Source organism: Oreochromis niloticus, linkage group LG17 (genome assembly GCF_001858045.2).
Source record: "Oreochromis niloticus isolate F11D_XX linkage group LG17, O_niloticus_UMD_NMBU, whole genome shotgun sequence".
NCBI lineage: Eukaryota > Metazoa > Chordata > Actinopteri > Cichliformes > Cichlidae > Oreochromis > Oreochromis niloticus.
In genome coordinates this window covers 16028051-16055051 of record NC_031981.2, presented here as the reverse complement: position 1 = coordinate 16055051, position 27001 = coordinate 16028051, and the positions used below count along the sequence as shown (strand labels likewise).

Below are 27001 nucleotides of genomic sequence, written 5' to 3'. Positions count from 1 at the left end.
AAATCAGTGAACATGTGTATTGTCCCAACTTCAGTACTTCAATCTTAGCATTCAACATCAATTTCTGCCAATTCATACAGCTCATTATACAACAGCAGTCTACATGGAACAGGTCAGATGTAGCATCTTTGCTATGAAACTAGCCAGTTTTATATGTAGGATCACCTCGACAGGAAGCAAAACTTTTGAATTCATAAACAACTTTTAGATTTCCAAAAACGTTGGATTTACAAAGATGTTTTTCTTGCAAGAAAACATTTTAAGCACAGTGTCTTCAGTTTTGCTCTCACAATTTTCCAACTGCCAATTAATTTTGTTTAAACCGCATATTAAAGGTCCAGAACACTCCGTACTAAACATCTATTAAATATCACAAAGGCTGAACTTGTAAACAAGAGCAAAATATCTTTTAAGAAAATGAGTCCACATATATGATAGACAAGGATTTTACCCAAAGACGTTTCATAAGTGTCAGCTATAATACTCAAGATGTCGACATTGAAATGAGTAAAGCATATTATTGATATTATTTTTAAACTGATTGTTTAAATGGGATATACTTAAAATGCAGATTTTTTCAGATTAGCCCTTGTGGGATTAAGATGTACCAAAAAGTTATTGGAAGAAAGTAAATCTGGCACCAGCGTCCATTAATAAAGCACCAGGCTTTAACCATTAAAAAAAAAAATTATACTTAAAAAAAAAAAAAAAAAATCTCACATGCATTGCAAGGCACTATGCCCACTTTGGCTGCTGATACTATAGCAATAATTATATTGGATTTGGTCCTAAACAGCAGCACTGCACTGGCTTCAGACACAATTCAAACATTGCAACAATGGAAATCTTTTTCAGTTTACCTGGATGAGTGTTGGGTGTAGTTTGTGGAGATGTCTGAACTGAGATTTTAGCATCCAAAGTTTGAAAAGACTTTGTGTGCGCTTGTTTTTGCAGCACATACATTCAATGTATTTTAGCATCTTTTTTTTTTAAGACCTTATCAGAAATCAAAAAAAATTAACAATCTAAATGGCCTATATACAATACATTTACATATAATATGTATAGGATAACTGAAAATCCCCACCACTCAGGTCAGCTTTCACAACAATTGGAATAATCCTCCTCAGATAGGAGGGATGCATTTTAAGGCTGTGCGCCTCAGATGACAGCTGATTTACAGTCTCACTCTAACAGACAAAAAACACAGATTCAAACAGATAAAAGGTGACCCTGCTGGACTTGACCCAGAGCAGGAGGCTGGTTTGCAGAGGGGAGACGACAGAGTTGCTGGGTTGTTGTGCCGGATCTGGTTCTACCTCGTCAGCTGGCCCACCACTTTCAGCAGAGTCTTGTTCTCTTGTTTGAGTTGCTCGTTCTCATCTTCGATGTCATCCAGGTCCTGTGAAAAGGGCACAACACACACATATCTCTCTGTTTAGTTCCATCAGGACCCATTTAACCACATAAATATTCAAGACCCTGCCTCTATACCGCTGAGAGGCCTGATCAGGTTGTGGAGTGTTCGTCTGAGAGTTAAAATGAGCATTGCTTGCTGCCAGGTTCCCCCCCCCTCCCCTCCCCTTCCATTTGGGCTGCCTTGATAGCAACAAATTAGACATTAACAGCTTCAATTAGTTGCAAATGAGAGAAGCTCTAAGTTGCCACAGCGCTGTCTCATCAAAGTGACACTCCTCATTTTCGGTTTCTTCCATCACCGGCCATGATTGCATGACTGTTGGGAATGAGCTGAACAACACTTGGAGGGACTTAAAAAGTCAAATGAAGCAGGTCACAGGTTTACAACACAGCTTGCTGTCTCTGCGGCAAAAAAGGGACGTAAAGACCAGCGTAAGGTGAGACACTAACACGAGAGAGGTGGGGTTTTGTTCCCTTCTTTTGCACCAAGATGCGGATAATTTGATCTGCCGCTGACAAACGGGGTGGGAGGGGTGACTGTTGTTCTGAATCGGCGCCATATAGATACAGTTGATTTCAATTTTATTAGCAAATTTAAGACATTTGAAGACTTTTTGCCTGTAACACGTAGATGCTTCCAGAGGAAAATCTTCAAAAGTTTAATGTAGACACTACAATCACCTAAAAAGGCGAATCCAGTGCTACATTAAGTAACAACTCTATATTGAGTAATAGTGATAAGCAAGTAAACAGCTGTTTGCTAAGAATATTATATCAACTTAGAAAAAGAAAAAAAAGGACAATTATTGCAGATTTAACCTTTAGGAAATATAAAACTCTTTTGCTTTCTCATTAAATGAGCCCCTCAGTATTTACTGTGTAAGCTTTCACTGAACTCTCTGCAAGACTCTCTTTTCAAAGCATATCAGTGGGGAGAAAGACGTCCAGCAGTTGAGCTTTATCTTTTCTTTCTCTCCCAAATAAACTTCTACAGTGACTGAGGGTTCAATCTTACTCTGCAGAGACGCCGACTGGATCAACTCTTATCTGCTGCTTTAACATCAGGCCCTGCAGGAGCCTCTCTCAGGGACATTTCTGATGGCTCGCTCCCTGCATTAACCATCCTTGGGTAAATCGCTTCTCTTATGGCCAACCTCTCCTATATGTGATGCTATCAGTATGATGCTTCCTGTATATTGTGCTCTTTTTTGGGGGGGTTGCAGTGTGTTTGATAATGACAAAAGCATTTAGATAATAAGCAAGCAAGAAAAATGTACACCGTTTTCCCTCCACCAGACTCGTGATCCGGAAAACACAATAAAAAGCTGCAAGTATAGAAGGCTTGGAGAGGTTTCACTACGGATATAAAGCCATCAGCCAACATGTTTCTCACCCTGCATGCAGCGTGAGGCGAAAGAAGGGGGAGAGGAAAAAAACAAAATACACTCCAACCCATCAAGCCAAATGTGAAAGCACACCTGACCCCTGCTATTGGGTTCACTTTAGTGTGAAATGATCAGACTGTGATAGTTACGAGATCTGTCACAAGCTCTTCTCACGATAATTGCAGCAGCAGCACTTATTATCGCTCGTCTTGCCATTCTCATGTCTTAACTGATCTTCCTGAGGGAGTACTCTTTAGTTCCAATTTTCAGTGAGAAATGAGTGTTTTTTGTCTTTGTAAACAATCAATATTATCACCTCATCTACAAATGTGTTTTAACCCGATTTGAATCTCCTCTTAATAACCGTTCAGCTTATATAAGAGTTCAAATTTATTGACTTTGATCATTTTTGCCATGAAGATTTAACAGCATGCATCTCTTTGTTGTTTCGAAATAGGCCTTAGTTTATGAAGTTACAATAAAATTATTTTAATTAAACCCATTCTCATTCATAGTCATTCAAGTACTACCACTTTGTCAATGCTACTGGGATCTCTGATGTAACCATGATGCATCTTGGCAATGATACCATGAAACACACATGCATGATAGCAATATTAGTCTCCGTAAGCAAATATTCTGACAAAACATAAGACCATTTCAGAGTTGGTTAACATGTGACATCAAAATGCTCCATGAAGGAAGACCAAGCTTCCAAATCTGGAGAGTTGGGAGTGAAAGTAGACTTTATTATTATTATTTCCTCTGCCCTGCTCGTCACACAGTGTTGCAGCTAAAGAAGAGTGATTCCATAGAGTGTACATAAAACATCAGACACAGTAAGATCACCCACTGGATCTTATTCTTATGAACTCTCAAAGTTAATAGACAGTCACTGCTATGCGGTTTATTTTTTAGAGCCAGATGTTACCTTAATGGGAAGCTGTGGATTGCCTAAGGTTACTAAAGTTAGTGAGCTTAGTTAGCAAGCTACTTTTGTAAACTGTCTAGATGCAATACACAGACATACATCTACTAATAAGGTCAAAGTAAGAGCAAAATAAAATACTAGAAGTGTATTTGGAAAGATTGTACCAAACAACCAAACAGCATGCCATAATATTAATTATATTATCAACCAATAGATTGTTATCCAAACACAATTAAGCCTTATACATTCCTCTATGTGGTGGTATGTAGTAGACTGGTTATCAAGCAACATGAAAAGCAACTCAATAATTAAGATAAATCTGTAATCAACAAAGTTAACCCAGAGGTGTAAGGTGAACTTCAATTTCATTTCTGAATGTGGAGCCCAACTGTGAAAGTCACTTTCTAATAAATGGTTGCTGATTGTAATACCACAGTGATTGGCTGAAATTGGCTAGGTTGTAATTTACTGTTCATCTAGTTTGGCCCATGGCTGCATTTTACTGTTTTGATTTGACTGTTAAATGACACAGTAAAAAATTCACTTTGAAAGTTTCAATTTAAAGGGGTTTGAACTGTAAAGGCCCAGTTCAGACTCGTTCTCCAGAAAGGTCCAAAAAAAACATGATGCAGATAAAAAGCTGTTAAAAGTAATTTTCAGTTAACTTCATCATTTCTTTCTTTTTTGCTGTATTCAACAAAAACTACTTGCATAAACCGAATGAAAGAAGCCAAAGAGGACTGCTTATCCTTCACTGTTCATCCAAGACGACTGACAGTACTCTCAAATTTAGACAAAAAAAACATCTCAGTGGTACCCACCATGATTGACGAATCAGTTACATATGAACCTACCTGCCACACGGAGCAACAAATTTTAATACTTTCAACTACTTGTGTTTCAGAGTGTTTAAATGGCAAATTACAGTAAGTTTTTTCCCCATTGTGTTTCAAGTTATATAAATCCAAAACTAAAAAAGTATGTTTATGTCCAGCTTCTGATAGACTGCAAGAATAATCAGTGTAGAAAAACACATAGCTATTACACACAAGGCCAGTAAAATGCCAGATGATGATTACAGCCCCCACAAGCCGCCCACGCATGCAAACACAAAGGAACACTCAAAATATCAGACATCAGAGCAGAAAATTATGTAGGCTGCGCTCACTTGGTTCAGCAAGTCGATTTCCTCCTTCAGCTTCCCAATGAGATCATCTTTGTCCTGGTAGGCTTTCAGCAACCTGGCGTTCTCCTGACGCTCTCTGGCCAGCTCCTGAAAACGCACAGATTGCACACATAGTTACATGAAAGGCAAATATTTTCACAAAGAAACAGTGCGTGGAATCTGCATTAAGGTGTACCAGGAAATCTGCCCTGTAATTAGTTTAGCTACACAAGATTTGGAATTTCATACACCGAAACAGTTGCCCTGGAGCATTGCTGTCTGAAAGGGAAAACAAAATGAAGTTAATCAAGATAAATACAACCCAAATCCAGTAAATTGGGAAAGATTGCAATGATGCAAATCTCTAAACTCATATTTATTCACAGTAGAACATAGAAAACATATCAAGTGATTAAAAGCGAGACATTTTAGTGTTTCATGAGAGACAGATCATTTTGATGATGGTAATCTAAAAAAAAAAGTTAGGACAAGGGCAACAAAAGGCTGGAAAAATAAGGGTTGCTAAAATGAAACTGCTTTCTTTTGGTGCACTGAGGACCTGGGTTCACTAACAGGTGTTTTCATAGGTGATTCTGAGCCCATGCAGCGATTTTGCATGGCTATTTTTAAAGCAGCACCACCCGCGGACTCACAGTTTATGGCCAATGCATACAGAGATTACTCTGGATTCTTAGACTCAGACTTTAATGATATTATGAAACTCTCTTAACACCCTTTGCATGTTCTCCCTGCGCCTGGGCGAGTTCTCTCTGGGTATTCAAGCTTACCCTCACACTCCAAAGGTATACTCGTTAGGTCAATTAGTGATTCTAAATTGGGTGTTGGGAACAAATGTGAGTACGAATGATTGTCTCTCTGTCAGCTTTTGCAACCAGCCAGACTGCACCATGCCTCTTGCCCTGTCATACAGCTTGGATTGGGCTCCAGCACACCTGCAATCCTGAACTGCATGGGCAAAGAAGAAAACAGAGGGCTGCATTTTTTTAAAGTTGCTAAACTATTTCATCAGAGCCACTCATAAAGCTGTGAATTCCTTCCACTCATGAAAAACTCCCCGGGATGCTCCTTTTATACCTCATCACATTACTAATTAACTTTATTTGTTGCCAGATGTTGCACAACTCTCAGCTTTTTTTTTTCTTTTTTTTTTCTTATTGTATTTTTAAAACCAGTTTCTGAAAAACATGCAATTGCTTTTTACTTTGCATCTTACAAAGGCGAAAGTGCCAAAAGTAAAAGTGAAGCAGCTACATTTACCAGTTAAAAAAAAGAAAAAGAAACGAGCCTCTGCACCGGTCTACTGAAAGAGATTACTTTATTGAAATCATATTTTTACTAGCAGAAACATTTGGTATTAAAAAGGCGTCAAGAACAGTCAACTGCATTGACTTTTTGTAAGATGACATTTTTCCAATAATGTATGTAATTTTCCATTTCCCACTTCCACAGACTCTTCAAAAACCCACAATAATAAATCCACGCAGACTGTCAGTGAACAATGCATTAATAATTTCTTTTATATAGTACTTTTGTGTTATTTTCAAATTGTACTTAAAAGCCAGTGTGTTCTTGTCCGCCTCCTCTAACAGCCACAGTGAAATAATGGATATTGTGCCTTCCTGAGAGAGACAACGATTGTATGCACATCATAAACCGAAAGTTAATGTGCACACATTTTCAAACTGCTGCTATTTTATCATGGAAATGAAGATTAAACCAGGACTTTGTAGTTTCACTTTCTGGCTCTTCCAGATAATCATGAAATTGCTTAAATAAAAAAAATGTATTATGCAGCTACAGTAAATGGGAATAGTCTAAGCTGGCATAATATGACTTTTAAAGCTACCATAGATAAGTGCAGCATTGTATCTCCTCTCAAAGACACCTGAACAAACATGTGTCTCATTTCTTTCATAAAATACAACAATACCAGCTGAAATTCCTTTTCCTTTATTCTGAATGTCTGTCATCTGACAATAACAGTGTTTGGGAACACTGTCCATTGTGCGAACATTAAAAAACATACTGCACAAAATACACTGTGCCCCGGAACATTGTAAAGTATGGGTCTCCACAAATCTGCTAAATATTGGTTGAATATGGAATTTTCATTGTATTTTCACTTCCCCAGGAGGTTTCTTGCTTGCTGATATTACATCTGCTCAAAGCATTATGGGGACCAAAAAGGATTATGTTGGTTCTGCTTTCTAAGTTGCTCATTTTAATATAAGAACCATTCAGTGAATTATTTAAAGTGGACAATAATGATTTTTCTATTTTCTAGGGCAGCATATATAAATAATCCTGAAATGCTCTGAAAGACGTCAATGAGAGTGGATGTCCTTAATCATCGAAGGTCTAACCCGAACCCTAAGCATCTTAGACCGCAGTGGTTTAATACAATCATCTTCGTCAGCTCGGGTGTGAGTAGAATGATGGGGAAAAAGGACTTCTAAAATCTGGAATGACTCCCATGACTTGGCATTCAATACCTTTTCGTTGTTTTTAAAGGAGACATGTACATGCTTTCAGGTTTTTCTGTGAAAGATAGATACAGTCTTTAACAAACATGTCTTATTTTTAAGCAAGGACCTACGATCTAATGACCAACCTCTTTAGGGCATGTTTGCAGCTACTGTGGGCAGACCCACATGGTCCACTGTAGGGAAGACCTACAGTGGGCCTTGCACCTGAGTAAAATCTGGCACATCTGGGCCCCGCACTGTGGGGCAGTCCATAGTGTGACCTGATTGTGGGCTGTCCAGACTAATCAGAGAGGGGCCCTGAAAGGGGACACCTACTTTAGGCCCACAGTATACCAACACTCTAGGCTTTGGCTGCCCTAGTGGCGCCCCATCCGGGGCCCACATGTGCCCCATGGTACATTACTGCCACCAACTGGTAGGAAGTGTTGACTAGAATGTTCTTCAAAAATCAACAAAAACAAAACAAAAAGGAGCTACTTATTAACAAAAAGCTACCACAGCAGGTACATACACTAGTTGCCCAAAGAAAATTTTTATGGTGACCCCAAATGAGCCCCCCATGGGTTTTTGATGGGCCTCCTACAGTGGGTTACCCACACTGAATTCCCTCTTGGGGGCCAAAAAGGCAAAATTGCTATGGGCTCCACAATAACAAGCCTAAATAGCGCCCGCATGGGATTTCTGTGAGTAAACCCACTGTGGAATGGTTCATTGAATACCCATTTTGGGCCCTAAAGGGCAAAACAGCTGTAGGCCTTTAGTGGGGTAAGTGTCGGTGTGGGCAGGGCACACAGCCCCACAGTTCACCCACAGCTACCCACTGAGAGCTTGAAGTCTCAGTGAAGTCTGAGATTTAGGTGCAGCTGTCTTATATGAACAGACCTGCATCTGGAATGAAAAGTGAAATAAACAACAACGACAAAAATATGTGTGAAATATGATTTCTGGACATTTGACAAAACCGCTTCGTGCTGAAGTCACAGCAGGTATGACTTTTCATAAGGCCACCCAAGTGACATTTGATTCCAAGTTGAGTTTCTACAGTGGGAGCAGAGAGAGGCTGAGTGGCTGATAGGAGCTGTGCAGGAAGAAAAGACATATCTGTACTGAGAAAGGTCATCTATTCAACAACACTGAGGAGAATTTCTGTAAGTGCAGAGCCACAGTTTCCAGCCAGAAAATTTAGAACCTGGGCAGCTGCACAAAGGACTCAAAGTGGAATTTCATCTTAACAAAGTGCTACTGATAGAGGCTTTCAAGTTGGCCAAAAGATACAGCCTTGACTCACGGTGCACTGAGACGCTAATAGAATTTTGATAGATGTCAATACCTGATGTTACCTCAGCAATTTTAGATCTCCATGGTGTTCTGTGGCGATGAACGTAGTTTTAGTAACACCCATAAAAGTCTAGAAGCTCAGCTTTACTCTCAATCGCCGATCTTTGACGATTTCTTTTTCTTTTTTTTTTTCTTTTTTTTTTTTTTTACACAAACAATTACAAGTCCTGTTGTAATGCATCCAACCCGTGCATCAACTTTTGTGTTAGACCGATCCAGCTTTAAACAGCTGCATTTCCAAATTCAATTCTGACCTCACACTTAGGTTTCCTGGCCTTGTGGCAGATATGCCATCTGCAGGCTTTGAAACTACTTGGCAACCACCTGGTACAGCCCTAGCCATGTAAGCCTAAAGATTGGCCAATAACCACCTGGCAACCAACCATGACCACATTCAAGTTTACTTTTTTTCCCCCCCCAAAGGTTGGGAAAAGTGAATATGAACTATGACATCAGATAGTCAACAATATCCTGGGATATCTGAGGATGGCAACTTGCCATGCTAACCCAATCTCCAATGACCACCCTCCTCTGCTCGCTATATCTGACTGTTAAATTTCATTAAAATGCAATGAACAAATCTCTGAGGAGATGATATTGACTTCTATATGTTCTATAATATGGAGATAGGAATTAAATCTACAAAAAGAAGAAATAAAATGAAGGACTGAAAAAACTAAAACTAATTTTTAAAAAAGTTTCTTAAATACCCAAGCATTAGATCAACTCTAGTAATCCACAGCAAAACAATCAGCAGATTGTCAGTAAATATTAAGCTCATTTGACAGGTAAGGACTTAGAGGACTGCCAAGAACAACAGGTGTTGACCTTATCGCTGCAGGGAAGCTATAAAATCTGCCAACACATGTATTCTGACTCATCTGAATCAGAGCAGACGTTTACATTTACTCACCTTTGTGTCTTTAAGAAATACAAACATTTAAGTTTTAAGGCAAATGTTGACTTTTTCTTTTAAATGAACTCCAATAAATCGAGAAATGCAGCATTTCTTTAAATGATAATATTCTTTGGGTTATGTTTATGTGGACGAGGTTCGACTAGTAATATGACTTGATATAAGGTCAGTCTATTTACCCTCTCCAGCTCTTCTATCCTTTTCTCCAGACTTCCAGGTGCTGAAGCTCCTCCATCTCGGCCGTGGCGGTTGTGTCGCTGTCGGCTGTTCCCGCCTATGTCCTCCTCCAACCCCATTTGTGGAAAGCTGTTAGTAACAAACACAATATCGCTAAGCCTGTAAGTTAAAAGCATCGAAATATTTCATCTTTTTACTTCACATTATACACGGCAACACTTCAAAAGAAAAGGAAAGTTAGAAAAAGAGTACCATTTGAGCTTGATTTCTACTTTTCAAAGTGTCCAGTAGTGTATTCACACGGAGGCCGTTTGAAGGTATGAATCATACCCACATTGTAAAACTTCAATAGGGATGACACAGCCATCATCAAAAGAGCAGGTGGGGAATATCTTCCGCGTGTTTGCTCTTTCAATTAGGCATGCATTATTAAAGCCCCTCTCCCTTTTTATTCCTTTAATGGAGAAGGCCATCAAGGATGTGCAACTTTGGTATAAAAAGGATTCTGATTAAGAAACAATTTACATATTACAACTTCAAATAGGCTCAGGAATGGCAGTGGCAACTTGTGCGTCACTGCTGTTAAGCTGGTGGGGGGGTTCAAGTTTTGTATGCAGCTCAAACAGAACATTAAACTTATCTCGTTTTCATTTCTTCGGTGCTTAGAGATGAAGTCTGGGGCGGCCGGGAATAGAATATTCATGTGCAGTCAATTTCCTTACTGACCTTAATCCAATAATTATTGACGTGGAAACTGGGAATGAAATGCTGGCTCTATACCTCATAACTACAACTACTCCCACTCCCCAGTAGCAAGAGACTATGACAGGTTTATATAATCTCCCTGGAAATAAAATTACTTCGATTGTAGGATTCAGTGTGTTGTCTGACGGGGCTGGTTGGCAGATTTCTACAGCTGAAACAGACAGGAAAGCTGCTGGCAAGACACAGGACAAATACCTCCTTTGTACCATCTGTACTCTCTAAGACCTGCCAGATATGAAGTCCGCATGATTAGACAACTTTAACAAGTACTTTTAACTCTGAAATCGTAGAAGCAGCAGTGGAAACTCTGAGTATAAACTGTTAAATTTGTTTATTTTTCCTTCAATGCTCTGATTCATGGAATTCCAATATTTTAAAAAAATAATAGTAACCAGACAAGATCGGCTTTCTTGTTTTTGTTTTTCCTTTTTGGCATGTTTAGTACATTTCATATCTGAAAGTAATAAGGCTGTAGTCTCAGTGTTGACTGGCTGGCTGGTCTAAAAACAGCAGTCTTGAGTATAAGGATGTCCTCCCAACTTTTTCCTACGAGGCTCCTGTTTTTGAGTCTAAACATATCAGAATTATTTGAATATGTTTGGTCTAATTGTTTCATAGGTACCAGATGATATTGGGAGATTTATTTATTAGGATATGAGGCTTTTTAGCCTTTGCTTTAAATGGCTCTTGTGCCGGGGTCAGCAGTTGATATAGTTCTATCTAAATGAAAAAAATAAAAAGAGGGTGACACAACATCTTCTACCCTTGTAGCAGATGTTTCTGACTGCAAAGCCTGTCTTGCGAGGGCAACTGCAGACCTGCCTCCATTGCTAGATGGCTGCAATTTGCAGACTGGAGTGAAGTGATGTCCAGGGAGCAGTTGAACTGATTTCCTCAGGAGATCTCCACAGTAGCCACGGTGCAAGCAAAAGAGATATGGACCAAATAAACCAAACTCTACCTTACATAATCCTCTCCCAGTTCACCAAGAAATCCTTGAGGGTTTTACTTCCTCTAGATAGATCAAAGATTCTTTTAGCATGAACTGGAGCTGAATAAAGATACAACAAAAACAGGTCTCATGACGTAAATGGCTTAAAATCCTGCCTCTATATTCAAATTCTTCTTTCCTCTATTGAAGCGGCAGTGCCACTTCTCGTACACATGCAGAGGCAGTATTTTTGTGTACCTTGACATTTACAGAACAAGCATCTTATTTTCCTTCATTCTCCCAGAGCTAACATTGCAGCGGCCAGTGCTTTTGATCAAGAGGAGTCCTTGAAATGCTCTCCTTGACGCTCGTCTGCAAGATAAAGGTGACTTCATTTGTCTCTCTCATTGTGGCTTTTCAAGGCAACTTTATCAGCATGAGTACACACGAGCACACAGGCGCGTATATTGTGCAATTCATGCCTTTGCTATGATGTCCCGAAAAAAAGAGCCACAAGAGTCACACACAAACATCACAAATACACGGACTCCCTAAGATGCACAGTGGGTGTTGAATCCAAGCCTAAACATCCACAGCCTCGTCACTAAATATCACACCGTGGCACTTTAGCACCCCACAGGGTGAGGTCTGGGGGGGAGAGAGAGAGGCTAAGCCAATCGCACATTCTTGTGAGCCTCAGCAGGTGGGAAGGAGAAAGCACAGACAAGAGCACCAATAACAGCAACAGTCACAGGTATAATAACATCTCCCCACAAACACAAGTGTCAATGTGTGGAATGAGTCAAAACTTCACTGGAGGCAACAGCACACTGGATTCAGTCGTCTGTTTAATGCTCTCATTACTTTAAAGCAAGACAGTATAAAGCCAGCTTCCATGCAGAGCTGCTTTGAGCTGCTAGTTTACAGATGCAGTCACTCCTCAGTCATCTCAGTGGCTGCTGGGATTACAGGCAGGCACAGGCAGCTTGGTTGTGCTTTGGTTTCGAAATCTTCAATCTTTCAGGTCCCCTGCCTTTGTAGTTTCATTCTTTTCCCCCCTTTGAAAAGACGGCACTTTACACAGTGAAAATTTGTCACCACCACAGTACTGCCCCTCATTCATAACACACGGCATCTAGAGCAGACCTGCTCTGCTAGACAGGATGTTTGTCAGTTTATGAAACACAAGTCAAAAGCATAGTCCCAACTGACCTGAATCATCGTCTTCTGTGGAGATTTTTCCACTGAAAACTCTTAGTGACTGATAGTGTTTTTAGTTTTGCAACTAAAAAAAAAAGTTACTTAGTTTTTCTCTTTTATGCTTAAATGTAAACACATTTCCATTTTTCTTTTAGTTGCACCCAAATAAAATAAAACCCCTGGTGCATTCAGACTGCTCTGTGTTTCTCTCCGACTTCTCAGCAGGTGGGTGCATACCAGAGGGAGGCGTTTGTGTCACTGCACAAGTTAATTTTAGCAAAGACAGCCTTAACCTGGTGGCTGTTTCTCACATTATTTTCATAGATGTGTGTCAGCTGCAAAAGGGCTCCGATTCAAATTCGGAAGAAGCACCTGCAAGCTCCAAACACACTGATGAGGAAAGATAATGCTGGTTTTTGTACTTTGGACGGTAAAAGGTATAATCATTACATTTAAAATGTAGATGCATGGTAGGTTAGAATGCAGCTGATTGGATTGCAAATCAGATTTGAATTTAGTGTCATGTTACTATGAGTTTTTAAAAAGGAAAAACCGAAATGGTCTGAAAAGGGAGTAAATCAGAGCGCCACATATGTTTTTAAATTGCTCGTTCAGCCATCTTGTGCTGCCCAGCCCACCTGGTGGGTTATCCGTAGTGGAACAGCTGAGCGTCCAAGTGAGGCCAACCCAGCTGATGAGCGCAGCAGCCATAATTACACGGCCAGACTGGATGTCAGCTGGTGAACCTGACTGTCGGGGTTGGCCACAACTTCTCACTTTAGTTGCAAATAATGCAAAATAAACGCACGGCGGACTCACGCTGAGGGACGTCAACTCTAAATGATACAAACAATTTTCTGTGATGTACTTCATTATCATGGAAAATGAAGGGAAAATGCATCGTTTCAAGAGCCCTTCCCTGAGCAATTCACAGTGTTAAAAGAATACTAATTTTGATGACCTGTTTAGAAAGAACAGCAAAAACCTCTACAGTAAGCTGAATGAAAACTCAGAGTAGAGCTATTCCCAGGAGGTTTCAGTCCAAACTGAAACTGAAGGAGTTTTTTTTAGGCTGTTTGAGAAGGAAAGGTTGAAAGCCATTTATCAAATGCCAAAGCAAACTTGACCAAACAGCACCTCTCATTTTAGAACCAAAACCTTTCAAAGCAAATCATTTACTGTGAGCACTCCCTGCCAGCCACAGCAGGGAAGTGATGGCCCGGACAAAGTGTCCAGGGTCCAGATGGTGTCCTGTCAACCAGAGTTCAAATGCATCATCTTTCTTGAACCATAATAGCAAGACAGAAGCAGCACTGAAGGGCAGAAAAATGTTTAAAAAAAAAAAAACACAACAACAGTGACACACGAGGAAAAAGGCCCTGAGACTATTTCGGAGGAAATCTGCTCTCGTAATTAATTACTCAAACTGCTCTTTCTCATCCTGGCCTTTTTTTGCCTCTCTTGACACATTACTAGTGATGTTATGGCAGATAAACTCCACTCTCAGTCGGGGTTAGAAAATATGAGCCTCACCTCTTGTAGCGGCCGCTTCCAGATCTCGGAGTCTCCTGAAACAAACAAACAAAGGAAAGATAAATGCTGCTAGCCCAAAAACTATAACTCAAAGGTTGCTTTAAGAAAAGAAGTTGACTTTTCTACAGTAATAATGATTTCAGAGAGAAACTGCAAGACATCTGGGTGATTTTGGTGTCATCATTATGCTTTGTTCATCTGCCTTTGGGTTGTATTGGTTCACCAAAAGAAAAAAAAAAGTCATCTACAGGATGAGAGAAATTTATCAGGGGCGGCATTTATAGAAAGCCTTTAGGTTGTCTGTGAACCTTTGTGAATTGCAACTGCAGAGCTGATATATAGATAGGCTTTGTTGCATTTAATAGTTCAGGAGGAGCCTCATAGCCCCAAGAGGTGGAAGGCAATCTCATTTTTGGAACATGTAGTTGTATATTTATCTTATTGCTTCCATTATTGTGTGATCTAAAGGTTGTTTAGATCTTTGCAGCAGTGATGCTCCCCATAAAAAACGCTTTTGGTAAAGAAGCGATTCCCTGGAAAAAATGAAGTGTGTGTGAGATGAATACACATCTCCTCTTTCCTAAGGTCCTGTGCAGTGAAGGGTCCCGTATTTGATTGAGGAGCCTTGGCTTTGCTGCGATCTATCAGTCAGAGCTTGGCTTCTGTCTGACTCTCAGCATACAGCAGCCTCTGTGCCTCACTGACAAATCATCCATTACCTGTGAATGAAATCCCACCCCTCATCTCTTCCCTGGATTGATTTACAAAGATAGAAAAGAGTAAGAGGGCAAAATGTAGCAACAATTGGCCTTTAACTAAATAACAGCACATCTTAGCATGAGGCCTGGTTGAAGAGGCACCTGGAATTAACCTACTTTTTTAATTTGCTCTTTTCTTTTTGTAGGATTGTATGTAAGCCAACAGCAGCCACAGCTGCTCCTAAAAGTCTACAGTAGCTGTTTGATCTTCCTCCTTCTTCATTAATAGTTAACTCTAAGGCAGACAGATGCTATTCTACTGCTCTACCCTTTAACTATAACACACAAGCCTCAGAAAACAGTGTTATAGAAAGTTTAGTTTAACTTCAGTTTCCATATGAGGACTACTTATGCAAACTCTGTTTGATCTGGATAAACTATTTATTTTTCTGTCAGTCAAGAAAACAAACAACACACACACACACACACACACACACACACACACACACACACACACACACACACACACACACACACACACACACACACACACACACACACACACACACACACACACACACACACACACACACACACACACACACACACACACACACGACTGTCTAAATGTAAATGTGTGTTTATGCTCTGGCTTCCAAACTCTAGATGCTCAGAATATGCAACCCTCCTAGAAACAGTCTGATGGTGTCCAATGAGAATTTGATTTAAGTAAAGAACATTTGCTTTTACATTTTCCTGGAAATTCAGCTTATCCAATCCGGCGATGCTCCACGAGTTTTATAAATCAGGTCTGCTGGCTTACAAACAAACTCTCCAGTCAGTGAAAATGCCAGTCCAAACAGCAATGAAGGAAGGTCATAGCAGTCAGAATACTGGTAGTGCTCTCCCAGCTAGGGTTGGGTACTGAACTTTGTGCTTTTTAGGGCACAGTCTGAATGATGCTAATACTACCAAGTACCAATTTACACTCAGTTAATCAGTGGTAAATTTCAATGCCATAGCACTTCTGGGTTAGGGAAAAAAGCGAGACCATGTGACATCACTCCTGCAGTTTGTTGAAGAGCAGCAAACACACAGGGTAATGCAGTCTCAGGTGCAGCTGCACTTTTCAAAACTCGACGCAGATGACACCCTCTGTAACTTTGTAGTGCATAATGCAAAGCATGCCAAAGCAACACCTTATTGAATGGCCCGAGTAAAGCAAAAATATCAGTATGAGTATGAGGTTTTAATTTCTTTTTTTGCAGAGAGCTATAAGTTATAGATATATTAAACTGTTTTGCTTGTTACTTTTTTTTTTTTTTAAATCATTTACTCTTTTGTCAGAACCTTGCACTGCTTCACGATCCTGCACCACAGTCTAAGTACTCCAGACAGCTTTAGTCAGTAACACAGAGGGAACAAGTTATTTCTACCAATATTCTTCTTTATGCCTGCTATCCACACCGAAGCAATAAGACAGTAGAAAATAAGTAAATATCTTCCGTCTTTTTGGTGGATGATCAACAAGTTTGGTAAACATATTCAATTTAAATGTCACCATTAATTATCTGAAAGAATATGAATATTTAATGAGTAATCACAGCAGTGCGGGAGATGATCAGATTAAAATAACAGTACATTACAATAACACGACTCCAGGACCTTTAATACTGTTGGTAAGTTTTACTCTGTGATGTTGGAATAAAGGGTTGCTTTTAAAATTAAACTTTAATCATGTATAGTATTTCTGCACTGATGCAGTATTTGAAACTAATATTGGTGGAATCTTGATGCAGAAAGCTGGACTGTATCGATGACAACAGGCCTGTCTGTTCAGTTGAATTCAGGTATTTCTAACAGTTAATGGTCAGCCATTTAGAGTTATGTCACAGCTTTTCTTTGCACTTGTCTTTGACGTTACCGCAACTGTGGTCAAGTAACCACACTGTGCACTGTGAACCACCTGCTTGGGATACGAGCCTGCAAGACAGTGTAAATGTACAACTACTTCACTGCGCACAACACAAGCCTGTGTAACTTTATAATGTTCGAGCACCAGCGACAGCTCCTACAAGCCACATCGCAGCGCTCACTTACCAAGAATACACAGAGACAAACTTCTGCAGTAGAAATGAGCGTTTTATCACTAAAATCGAGCACTCTACTTATTTCTGTGCTTTTGTAACCTGCTCCTTCTCCACAACACTCAACACCAGTTGGAATTTGTGATGAAACGCATTCAAAAGTCTTGGTTTGGACATTTATGAGCTGCTGTGGTCACAGATTTATGTTTTGGCAGCTCATTAAATTAAAAAAGAAAAAGAAAAAAAAAAGGAACATTTCTCAAGGATCAGCATCTCTGCCCATGAAAAACTGATATTTGGCATTCCAGCCAGGGCTCAGTCTGTTTCTCTGCACAAAGCTGATAAAAATCACAATTTTACTCGGGGCATTCAATAAATCTGACAGACAGAGAGAGACGCTCAAATAAGATGCATGATTGGCATTTTAAGGGATCCTGAGTAAACAGCAGCAAGTACTCAATGTGTTGAGATATTTGCAGGTTCTGGCTGCAATTACAAGCTAACATTTTTACCTTACCGCTCTATTGTTATACTCAAGCTGTTTTGCAGTCCTGTCACACATTTTATTAAGACGCTAACCACACCTGGCTGTCTGGGTCTTTGATGCCGGCTGAAGAAATAGATGTCAAAATGCCAACCTGGAACATAGATCGAAGGCTGGAGATGAAAACAAGGCTAACCTATAAGCAGCACTGTAAACAGTAGCAGAAAGTCACGTTAACCTCTTGTCCTCTTGTCCTCCCTTTCAGATTCCTAAAAGACCTTTTCTTACCCCCTAAAGTGCCTGAATTAGAAGTTAAATGTAAGGATCTTTCAAATTTAACTCCCCTATAGTTGTTGCTGGGAGCTTGCCTGTCAGAGATGAGCACTGGTTGTTGGCCCATATAGCCATAATCTTGAACAAACAAAGGTGTGAATGTTATCAAATACTATTTTAGGCTCTACAGTGAATTGCACTTTGCTGCTAGCACAGCTCCTGCTGGAAATGCCATGTGACGGGTTGTGAACACTTCCCTGCTGCTCAGACATGATGCTCTGCATCAGCACCGCTTCTTGGTGTTGAAAGGTGATAATGAAAAATGCAAATGTGGCTCCTTAAAGAGTGCTGGATGGAGATTGCCGGGGATACGCTTTCTCCAGGTGAAAGAGAAAGCTGAACTTGTCTGCTGTGGACCTGGCTCCTCAATAAAAGCAGAGGATCCAGAGGAATGTTCCACGTGGTTCTGGGCTGCTAGATCGCTAGAACAGGTTTCCTTGTAGGACCTGCATACCAGAGGGAGGTAAGCCCTGATAACAAGGAGCACATGCCTGCGCTGGGCCTCTCTGATTACCATACTTATCAGATACATGTGCAGGAGAAGAACCGTGTGGGCCTGAGCTCTAATGCACACACAGTGAACACATCTCAAACTCATTTAAATGCATCATGGGTCCTTTAATAAGAGGCATTGCTGAATTTGAAACATCTGAGCATCTCGAGCAGCTAAGAAATACAGCTTGTTTTGGTTGGAAAATGCTCTGAGACCTGGGAAGGCAGTTAGCAGCAAAACAGCTCTGAACAGAAGGTGAACGGAGCTTCTTTTCAAAACTTTTTGTCCACATATCTTGAAACAAGCTAAGAGGCCTGGCCTGATGTTGTATATCATCATGGAGCTGACACAGAATTTGATAAATGGCACCCGAGGGGAACGGCACTATTTTTTTTTTTTTAAAACATGCTCCATCTTTGCAGATGTCTAACTGACAGCTCTGCTGTAAATCTGCTGATCGAATTGTATCCCTCCTGTTGTTTTTCCTCCAAGTCTGACTTCTTCTGAACAAGCTGGCACCGGAGCCCCAGGAGAATAGAAATATCAATTTTAGATGAGTGACAGTGAGACATCTAATGGTTAGTTCCTGCATAGCCACATCTGCTCTGAGTTAGAGCTAATACGGAGATGGTGAGATTAGATTCAGCCCATGCATGATCGGGCATATTCTGCTCCAAATTATAAACCGAGGGTCCTCCCCTCTACAAAACTGGATGCGTGGCAAAGAGCTGATTCTACTGAACTCCCTGCTGTTTGTTTACATGTAGAACACTTTATGTAAACAGTTGAATCCTTTTTATTATTTTTTTTTATTGAGGCCACATCTCAGCAGGTGCTGTCACAGTCTTCCTGTTAGTGTGGTTGTTTGTGTACATATTTCATGCACAAGCCTTTGCTTCGCGTAAACAGCCTCAGACAGTTCCAGCCCAAAACAAAATAAGCCTGCTGATGCATAACAGCCAATCCATCTGGAATGCGTCTCCTTGCTACATCCACACGAGCTGTCACACAGCGGCAGAGCCATTAGATATTCCTATTTATTTTTTATTTCGTTCAAAAGCCGATTATCATGTCAGTCAGATGATTTTCGTACAGGATGTCTGAGTCGTCGGTACACAGCTGGATGCTTTCATATCCTCTCTGCACTCGAGGTTATATTGAAAATCAATGCATGTCCATTAGAAGCGAGTTTGAAATTACATAAACTGGAATATGAACTACTGTTCTGGTGAAAGACAGAACTCAAATTACCAATGTGCCATTATTTATTAAGGCTCTGTTTTTACTCATTCATTTACAGCCTCATTGTACAGAACACCTGCTGGACTTACTCAGACAAAGACCAGACGGCCTCTGCAAGAGCTCACTTCTATTAAATAAACACAGAATCACTTGCCAAGATTAAAAGATTCAGTTTGTAGACATCAACAGTGTCAGGTTCACACTCTCAAGAACCAGACGCCTTCTAGACAAAACCAGATTCTGCAGATTCTGAAGTTTGATGAATGTGGCCCTTCACTTTGTTGGCCCGAGCTCCACTACGCTAACGCTAAGCGGCGGCGAGATGTGATGATCCTGTTGCGTTTCCACTCACGTTCAGGACGAAAGCTAATCATTATCAGTTATCTTTTATTTTTGTTTAGTCTATAAAATAGCGCTCTACATGTTTTCACAGGCCAAGATAAAGTCTATACTCGGCTATTTTTCCCCTGGACACTCAAAGATATTTAATTTTGCGCAAATGGAAAAGTAAAAAGGTGCACGATTAGGAATGATTCCAGCCATACTAACCAAAACTCTCATAAATTTAACTTGGCCATATAAGTCATCCTCTTGGTCAGCGCTGTACCACTTCCTGGGTGGCACACTTTTAACCACTTGAACTTCACTGATGTGTGCTGGATCTCTTCCGGTGTTTCAATCCAACGCCTCTTTAACTTATTTCAGAGGAAAACAAACCGTCAGGGAGGCACAGCTACTGGGAAGAGCAAGTTTTAAGCAAAGACTGTGGTCTAAACTGTTTGGGCCAGTTCTTCCTTCCTCCAGTGTTTCAGGGTGTTAAGAGCAGGACTGTGAGCTCTTCTGCTGAAAACTCATCGCTTTTCTGGGAGACCCAGCTCTCATTACAGCGCGCTCCCTGACCTGAAAGTCGGGTTGGTTTGACACAGAGGAAGATGTTTGTCTCTCTAAAGTCCAAGTGCAACTGGTCAGAGTAGGACTTCCACAGAGAAAACAGCAGGAGCACATTAAAGAGGGGACTGATTTTCAAAAAAAAAAAAAAAAAAAAAAAGAATTTTCTGATGACACCTTGCATCTCAGTGTTAAAAAAAAAGTTAATTAGACCATCAAAAAACCCAGACTTATGAGGAACTGTTGCACCAGCTGCTTTGTTTGTTACATTTTGCCTTTAACCTCTTTTTCCATTGATGATGAAACACCAAGACACCTTTGTGTTTTGCAGCTTTTTTGCACCAACTAAGCATTCTCGGTGCCTCCCTGAGCTCCGAGTGTCTCCGTTTGGCAGCACTGATGTTACAATATGTAAGCTACTCTGCTCAAAGACATAACAAGCGAGAAAATGCAGGCTGTACTCTGTGGACATCCTGTGCTGAGGCTGATTTGCAAAATAAAAAAACAACACTCCTTTTTACATCATGTCACTTCTTACCAGTAAGTAGCCGGCGGCAGGGTCAGCTGTCATGGACTCATTCTGAAACGTGTTGGCCTGAACCAGCTCCTCCTCCTCCCTCCTGTCCTTCTCTCCGCCATCATCATCATCCAGCTCATCCAGGCTCTGTGATAAGGTGATGACAGACGAAATTAGGAAGTGAAGTGGACATAAACTATGGTCCCATTTTACCAAATTTGCATCATATATACAACTTCCTTCTTGGTTGCATAACCGTATATTACATGAGGGTTGTATGCTTGTAAAAATGATGAGGAATCATTTGTGCAGCCATGTTTTCAACAAACATTTTTAAACAGGCAGCTTGTCAGCAGCCAAACCTCTTTTCTAAGCCAAGGTATGCTTTTTTTTTACTGTATACAGAGGATAAATACATTGTTTTATCTAAGCATCTTTACAGTGAGAGACAAAAACAACAGCTTCAAGCGTTAACCGCACTGAGTATTCATGCATGTCAGAACAAATCTCTTATAAAGCCAAATCAGGCTTTAACTTGTCCTAAAACAAAATGTTGCGTTTCACACCGCAGGACAGCCTCCAGATGTTGGCCTTGTTGACTCACATTATTTTCTGTGTGTCAGCAAATAAAATGGAATTTATAGGTTTACTTGTTTTTTCTGAAGCAAAATTGGGGACAGGATTTTTTTTAAACATAAGCAGAGAGTAAATTATTGGTGTCAGCATCAACTGTTGGCCACAGGTGTAGGTATCAGTCCAGAACTTCACAATTGGTGCATCCCTGGTGCATTCACTAGTAGCAGGTGGGCGCCTTTTGTCCTGCCTCTGCTTGTTCCACAACAGAAGCTCCCTCACATTAATCAAGCGAGCACATTTCCAGTAGTTTGAAGTGAACTATTTCCGGCTGTGTGCAGCATGTGCAAACTGAAAAGTTCAGTGACCTAATTATCACAATAATGTCAAGAATTCCTCTGTGACAAAGGCTTTGGGACAGATTCTGTCTGACTTTTTATTATTCTGTATAAAAAAAATATGCTCAGCTTGTTAGTTTTTATACAATCGGCTTCTATGAATTCTTTATTCTGATCTGAAACTTTTTGGTACTGTTCAAGATAAGTGTACAATCAAACCAGCCCCACCCTCCAGTGCTTAACGGGTTGCTAGAATCAGTCCCCCAGACAAATCCAACAATAACTTGCTCATTTTATTGCATTTGAGTGCACTGACAGATTTGTCGTGACAAGCAAGGTCATTCCCACAGTAACAGCAATATTGACCTCTGGCTCAACACAACCAGGGTCTCCTCTTAATCCTCTTAAGACATGGTCACATTCACTTCCAGGAATCCCCCAGGAGCTACAGCTCAAACACTACCCTAACGCCAGATGGACTCTAGTACGGCAACAGGAAAACAGTCTGCACTCGGCCTTTCACCTCCTGGGGACAAGTCAGGGGGGATTTTTGACCAGTGGAATGTCCCTTGAAAACACAATAAAAGACACAATACTCCGTTTGTTATATATAAACAAACGGAGTGCAAACATCCCTTTGACATAGGCGAGCAGCTTTCATAATCGAAGCAGACAGCTCACGAATCGTCTGGGAAAACCAACTTTACTTCTGATAATCTTAATTTTTTATTTTTATCTTAAAACATGTGCACAGCCCAAACTTCTCACTGAGATGGAGTACGAAAGAGTTACCGGGTTCATCTGTCAGGAGCGGCGAAGATGCATTGCACAAACACGTCTCAACACTGACGGCTGGATCGTGACACGAGACAGAGATCGGGGGCCAAACTCCCAGAGGGGGACAATGCAAACCAGGCTTTCCCGTTTTACACCGCAGGGTGAACAAAAGATGGCTGCCCAGCAGACCCTTCATCGGTAAAAATAGCCTTACAAGGTTAAAGAGGAATGCAGTCATTTGCAAGGCTTTTCCTGCCAAACGGTTTATCAGTTGTCCTTGGGGAAAATGCCAGTTCCTTTTGAGTCTCACTCTGAGCTTAAAGCTAGCACTCTCCTCCACCTCTTCCCTCACCGGTACTCTCATCATCCCCCACACAGACACCTATGGAGGTATCCAAGACCTGAAATAAATAATCATGGCACTGATTTTGAATTTCATAGTGTGACTTTGCATTAGGTTGTTAACATGTTTTACAAGTTTAAACTTACTATATGCACACAAGTCTGCAGATAAGGCGTTTTCTGCAGCAATTTATTGTTCTAAACATGATGGGGCATAATTAGGAGATTAAGAACAATGATATATGGAAAAAAAAAAGAAAAAAAGACGATGCCATAAAACAGAATTCTGTCTGTGTCAACGCAGAGTGGATTGCGCAATGACTAACCACTCTGCTATGCACAAACTTTCCTAAAATGTGGAGTTGGGAATCTCAAAGTTTGTTTTGGAAAGAGATGGAGCCCACTTTGCTCTCTAGTATTCCAAATTGCTGTGCTTCTTTTTAGTTCAGCTAAAGGCAAAGGGTATCTGTGTGTGTCCATATAAGGGGTGTTTTTGCTCCTGACATCATCACAGTGTGTTTATTTTTCTGGCCAGTTTCTTACCTTGGGCCAGCTGAGCAAAGCACTGAAAGTGCTGAAGGATGAGCGTCCAGGGCATTGACTGAATGCCTTGAGCAATGTGTTCGCATTTCAGCATTACACATAATTTCTTCAGCCCAAATAGTGTCACAGAAGTAATGCAATGTTCTGTAGCACCACTGTAGGGGCCTCGAGAGTCCCCCTCTGAAACGCATCACTCTCCACAAGTTTGTACATACAAGGACACACTTATAGCAGCCACCGTTGGCCTATTCTTTGCATATTTTAAAAACACTTCATATTTCTCTGTATACAAATGATATAATCTGCCGTGCATTTACTATTTTGCAGACATATCTGTGCACACTTCACTGAGGCTAAAGTTCATTTAAAACATAATCTAAATAAGTTAAGAAATTAAGAAGTGATCCAGATGAAGAGCGAAGACACGTGTGTCCTCCTCCAAACAGTTTTGGAGAGTTGAGTGAATGCTGCCCAGCTGGGACCGATTATCTGCGGGAGAAGCACTTTTTACACAATACTAAACCCTAATTAAGATTAATTAAAAATACACCGAATGTTCTAAGACCATTAAATGTTGAGCCAAAATTTAAATGTATCAAAAGTCACATACAGTAAACAGAGGTATCAGTTTGTGTACTGATGATATTAAAAAGATGATTACAAACTTGAGTGTTAGAGGACATCTCTCCAGAATCCTCTCTGCTTCCTGTTTACAACAGGACCAAGTGTCAGGGCCTCACACAAGTGTTTACTTAAGAAAAGCACATATCCTGCTCCGCTTCAGCCTCAAGGCCTCTCTCCGTCACTCTCCACATGAAGAATAAAAGAAGCTACATCTGGAGCTGAGCTTCACGGTCTACTGGAATGTGTGTTGTGGTTGGAAAGTTTCTCCGCGGGGAGGAAAATGATCACTCATCTATTCTGAAGCTCCATCTCTGGCAGCAACAATGCAAAGGCTACAGTCTTTGTCTGCAGCACAGCAGGCTGTGTGCTTTACTTCCCTGCTCTTTGGCTTTTAAATGATGGTCAAAGGGATGCTGTGTGATGGGAGAACAGGTAAGAGGTGATGGGTTCCCAAACTAAAGCGGCTACTTTCAAATCATCCACACGAAAGACAACAATAAAAAACATTTTAACTATAGTATGCTAAAGTCTATAATCATTATTATTATAGACTGAACTTTCGCATGCCAAATAGAGTGAACACACCATGATCTTGAGAGTAAGAGAGAGCTCAATCTAACAGAAGTAGCAGAAGCCTGCTTAAACTACTTAAGACATATTAAGATAAATGTCTTATTTTAAAATGCACAAAAAAATAAAGCCACAAACTGAGATCATTTTAGTTGGCTGAACACATGATTCAAGTTTCAAACCAAGTGTCCACAAAAAGCTGCTCAGCAGAGGTAGCTACAGCTGCAGTGACTTCCATGGCAACCATTGCTGCAGCAATGCTAATGCATACAGTGCTTCTAATCTGTACAAACTCACAATCTGTATTCAAGGGAGAAATGTGTACAGTGTGTCACTCGTCTCGTCTTCCTCCCCTTAACCCCCCATGGCTGTTCTTCCTTGAGCCTGGTTCTGCTGGAGGTTTCTTCCTGTTAAAGGGGAGTTCTCCCTTCCCACTGTCGCAAACTTCATACTCAAAGGGGGTTGTTTGATTGTTGGGGTTTCCCTGTAGTATTGTAGGGTCTTTATTTTACAATATAAAACACCTCGAGACAAATAACCCGAGAAAATTTTTAAAAAGCAGTTTTTAAATGATGATTTCATTGATTAAGGAAGAAAAGATATGTGGATTAGTCAAATTCCTGACCTGTGGCATGACCTTAAAGGGTGGTTCATGCTCGAAAACCTTCCAATGTGGCTGAATTACAAGTCTACAAAGATGAGTGAGCCAAAACTTCTCCACAGCGCTTTAATGAGACTTATTGCCAGTTATCACAAACACTTGATTGCAGTTGTTGCTGCTAGAAGGGTGGAAAAACAAGTTATCAGGTTTGGGTACAATCACTTTTTCACACCTTCAATTAGAAACTTCACTTTGCGTTTTTACTTGTGTTATCTTTGTCTAATATTTAAATTAGTTTGATGTGAAACTTTTAAGTGTGACAAACATACAACAAAATAAAATAAAATACAAATAGGGAAGGGGCAAATGCTTTTTTACAACACTGTACCACAAAATCTCTGAGCATGCAGGAGGGCCTGGATAGGAGGGTCCCAGGATCACAGGATGACCCCTTTTACAAGTTTTAGCTTCACTGCATGTTCAGCTTTTAACCGTTTTGTTTTGGCACGAGATAGCTTGTCCCTTTTACTTCCACTTTCTCATACTCGGTGCAGATCCAGTCTAAACATACATTCTGTCAAACTGCCAACAGCTCGACCACTTAGTCCTCAGATTTATCTCCAAACAAGCAAAGGGCACCTCCAACAAAGCCACGCTCATATACAGCAGACTTAATGACTTGTGTGTATTAATCACCCGCCACAGCACAGTGACTTCATTAAGATGATCTATTAGGGAAGAGGTAAACTGGCACACCGATGCCCACTGTCTTTTAATCAAGACTGCCAGTCAAGCTCAGGTAACGGGCACAGACAGGCACAGCACTGCACTCAGGTATGGCAGAGATCAAAGAGAGGACATCCGCCCCGGAGCTGTTGGCTGATTAATGCGACACCACCGACTTGCCAAGGTCGCCGTTAGGTGCGGCAGAGGTATGCCAACTCTGAGCAAGAGTGAGACATCATTTGACATCCCCCAAATACGACTGGATCATCGCCAGGAAAAATATTACATTTAATTCTCCAAGGAGAATATTTTCTGTCGCTGCCTGTGGCCTCCAACCAAAAAAAAATAATGTTTTCTTTAATCAGTTACTGGTATGTCTGAAAAAAGGCTGAGAAGCAGAAGACACTAGATATCCAATGTGGGGGGGTTTTTTGTGTGCAAACAGGGTGAATGTGTGCGTCCAGAACTCAAGCAACTGAAGCTTGAATATGTCCCAGATCAAATGAATCATGATCTTGGTTTCTTAAGTATTTGTTGAGTTGTTATTTGGCTTATGATTTTATCTGATATCCTTTTCTTGTTTCTTACGTCTATTGTGTTTACTACTTTCTGCCCATTTCCAATTATCTCATGTGTCCAAGTAGCCAATCAGCTTCCAGTGTACCACCCCAAATGGCCAGATCACCTTTGCTCTTCCAGAATCTCACCTTTCCATCCATTCCCTGATTTGACTTTTTTGTCTTGTATTTTCTTGTGTATTAAGTCTTGTTTATTTTTCAGATTTTTGCTGCTCTCCTGGTTTCTGTAGGTGGATATCCTTCGCTTGCATTTGGATGCTCTGCTTCTGTGGTTTGTTATATTTCCACATGCCGACACATAACCAACATTTATACAGAGG

At 40.6% G+C, this 27001-nt stretch overlaps 1 protein-coding gene across 2 annotated transcripts in view; it reads right to left on the bottom strand.

Annotated features, from left to right (window-relative positions):
* Positions 1–544: 544 nt before the first annotated feature.
* Positions 545–27001, bottom strand: part of pawr (PRKC, apoptosis, WT1, regulator) — a 66080-nt gene continuing 39623 nt past the window's right edge. For both annotated transcript variants that reach the window (XM_019347131.2, XM_013275639.3), the window contains exons 3-7: positions 21031–21156; positions 14268–14302; positions 9841–9967; positions 4904–5008; positions 545–1402 (exon numbers count right to left, since the gene is read on the bottom strand). In XM_019347131.2, coding sequence (XP_019202676.1) covers positions 1316–1402; positions 4904–5008; positions 9841–9967; positions 14268–14302; positions 21031–21156 — 480 coding nt within the window. In that variant the 3' untranslated portion in view covers positions 545–1315. The remainder of the gene's footprint in view (positions 1403–4903; positions 5009–9840; positions 9968–14267; positions 14303–21030; positions 21157–27001) is intronic.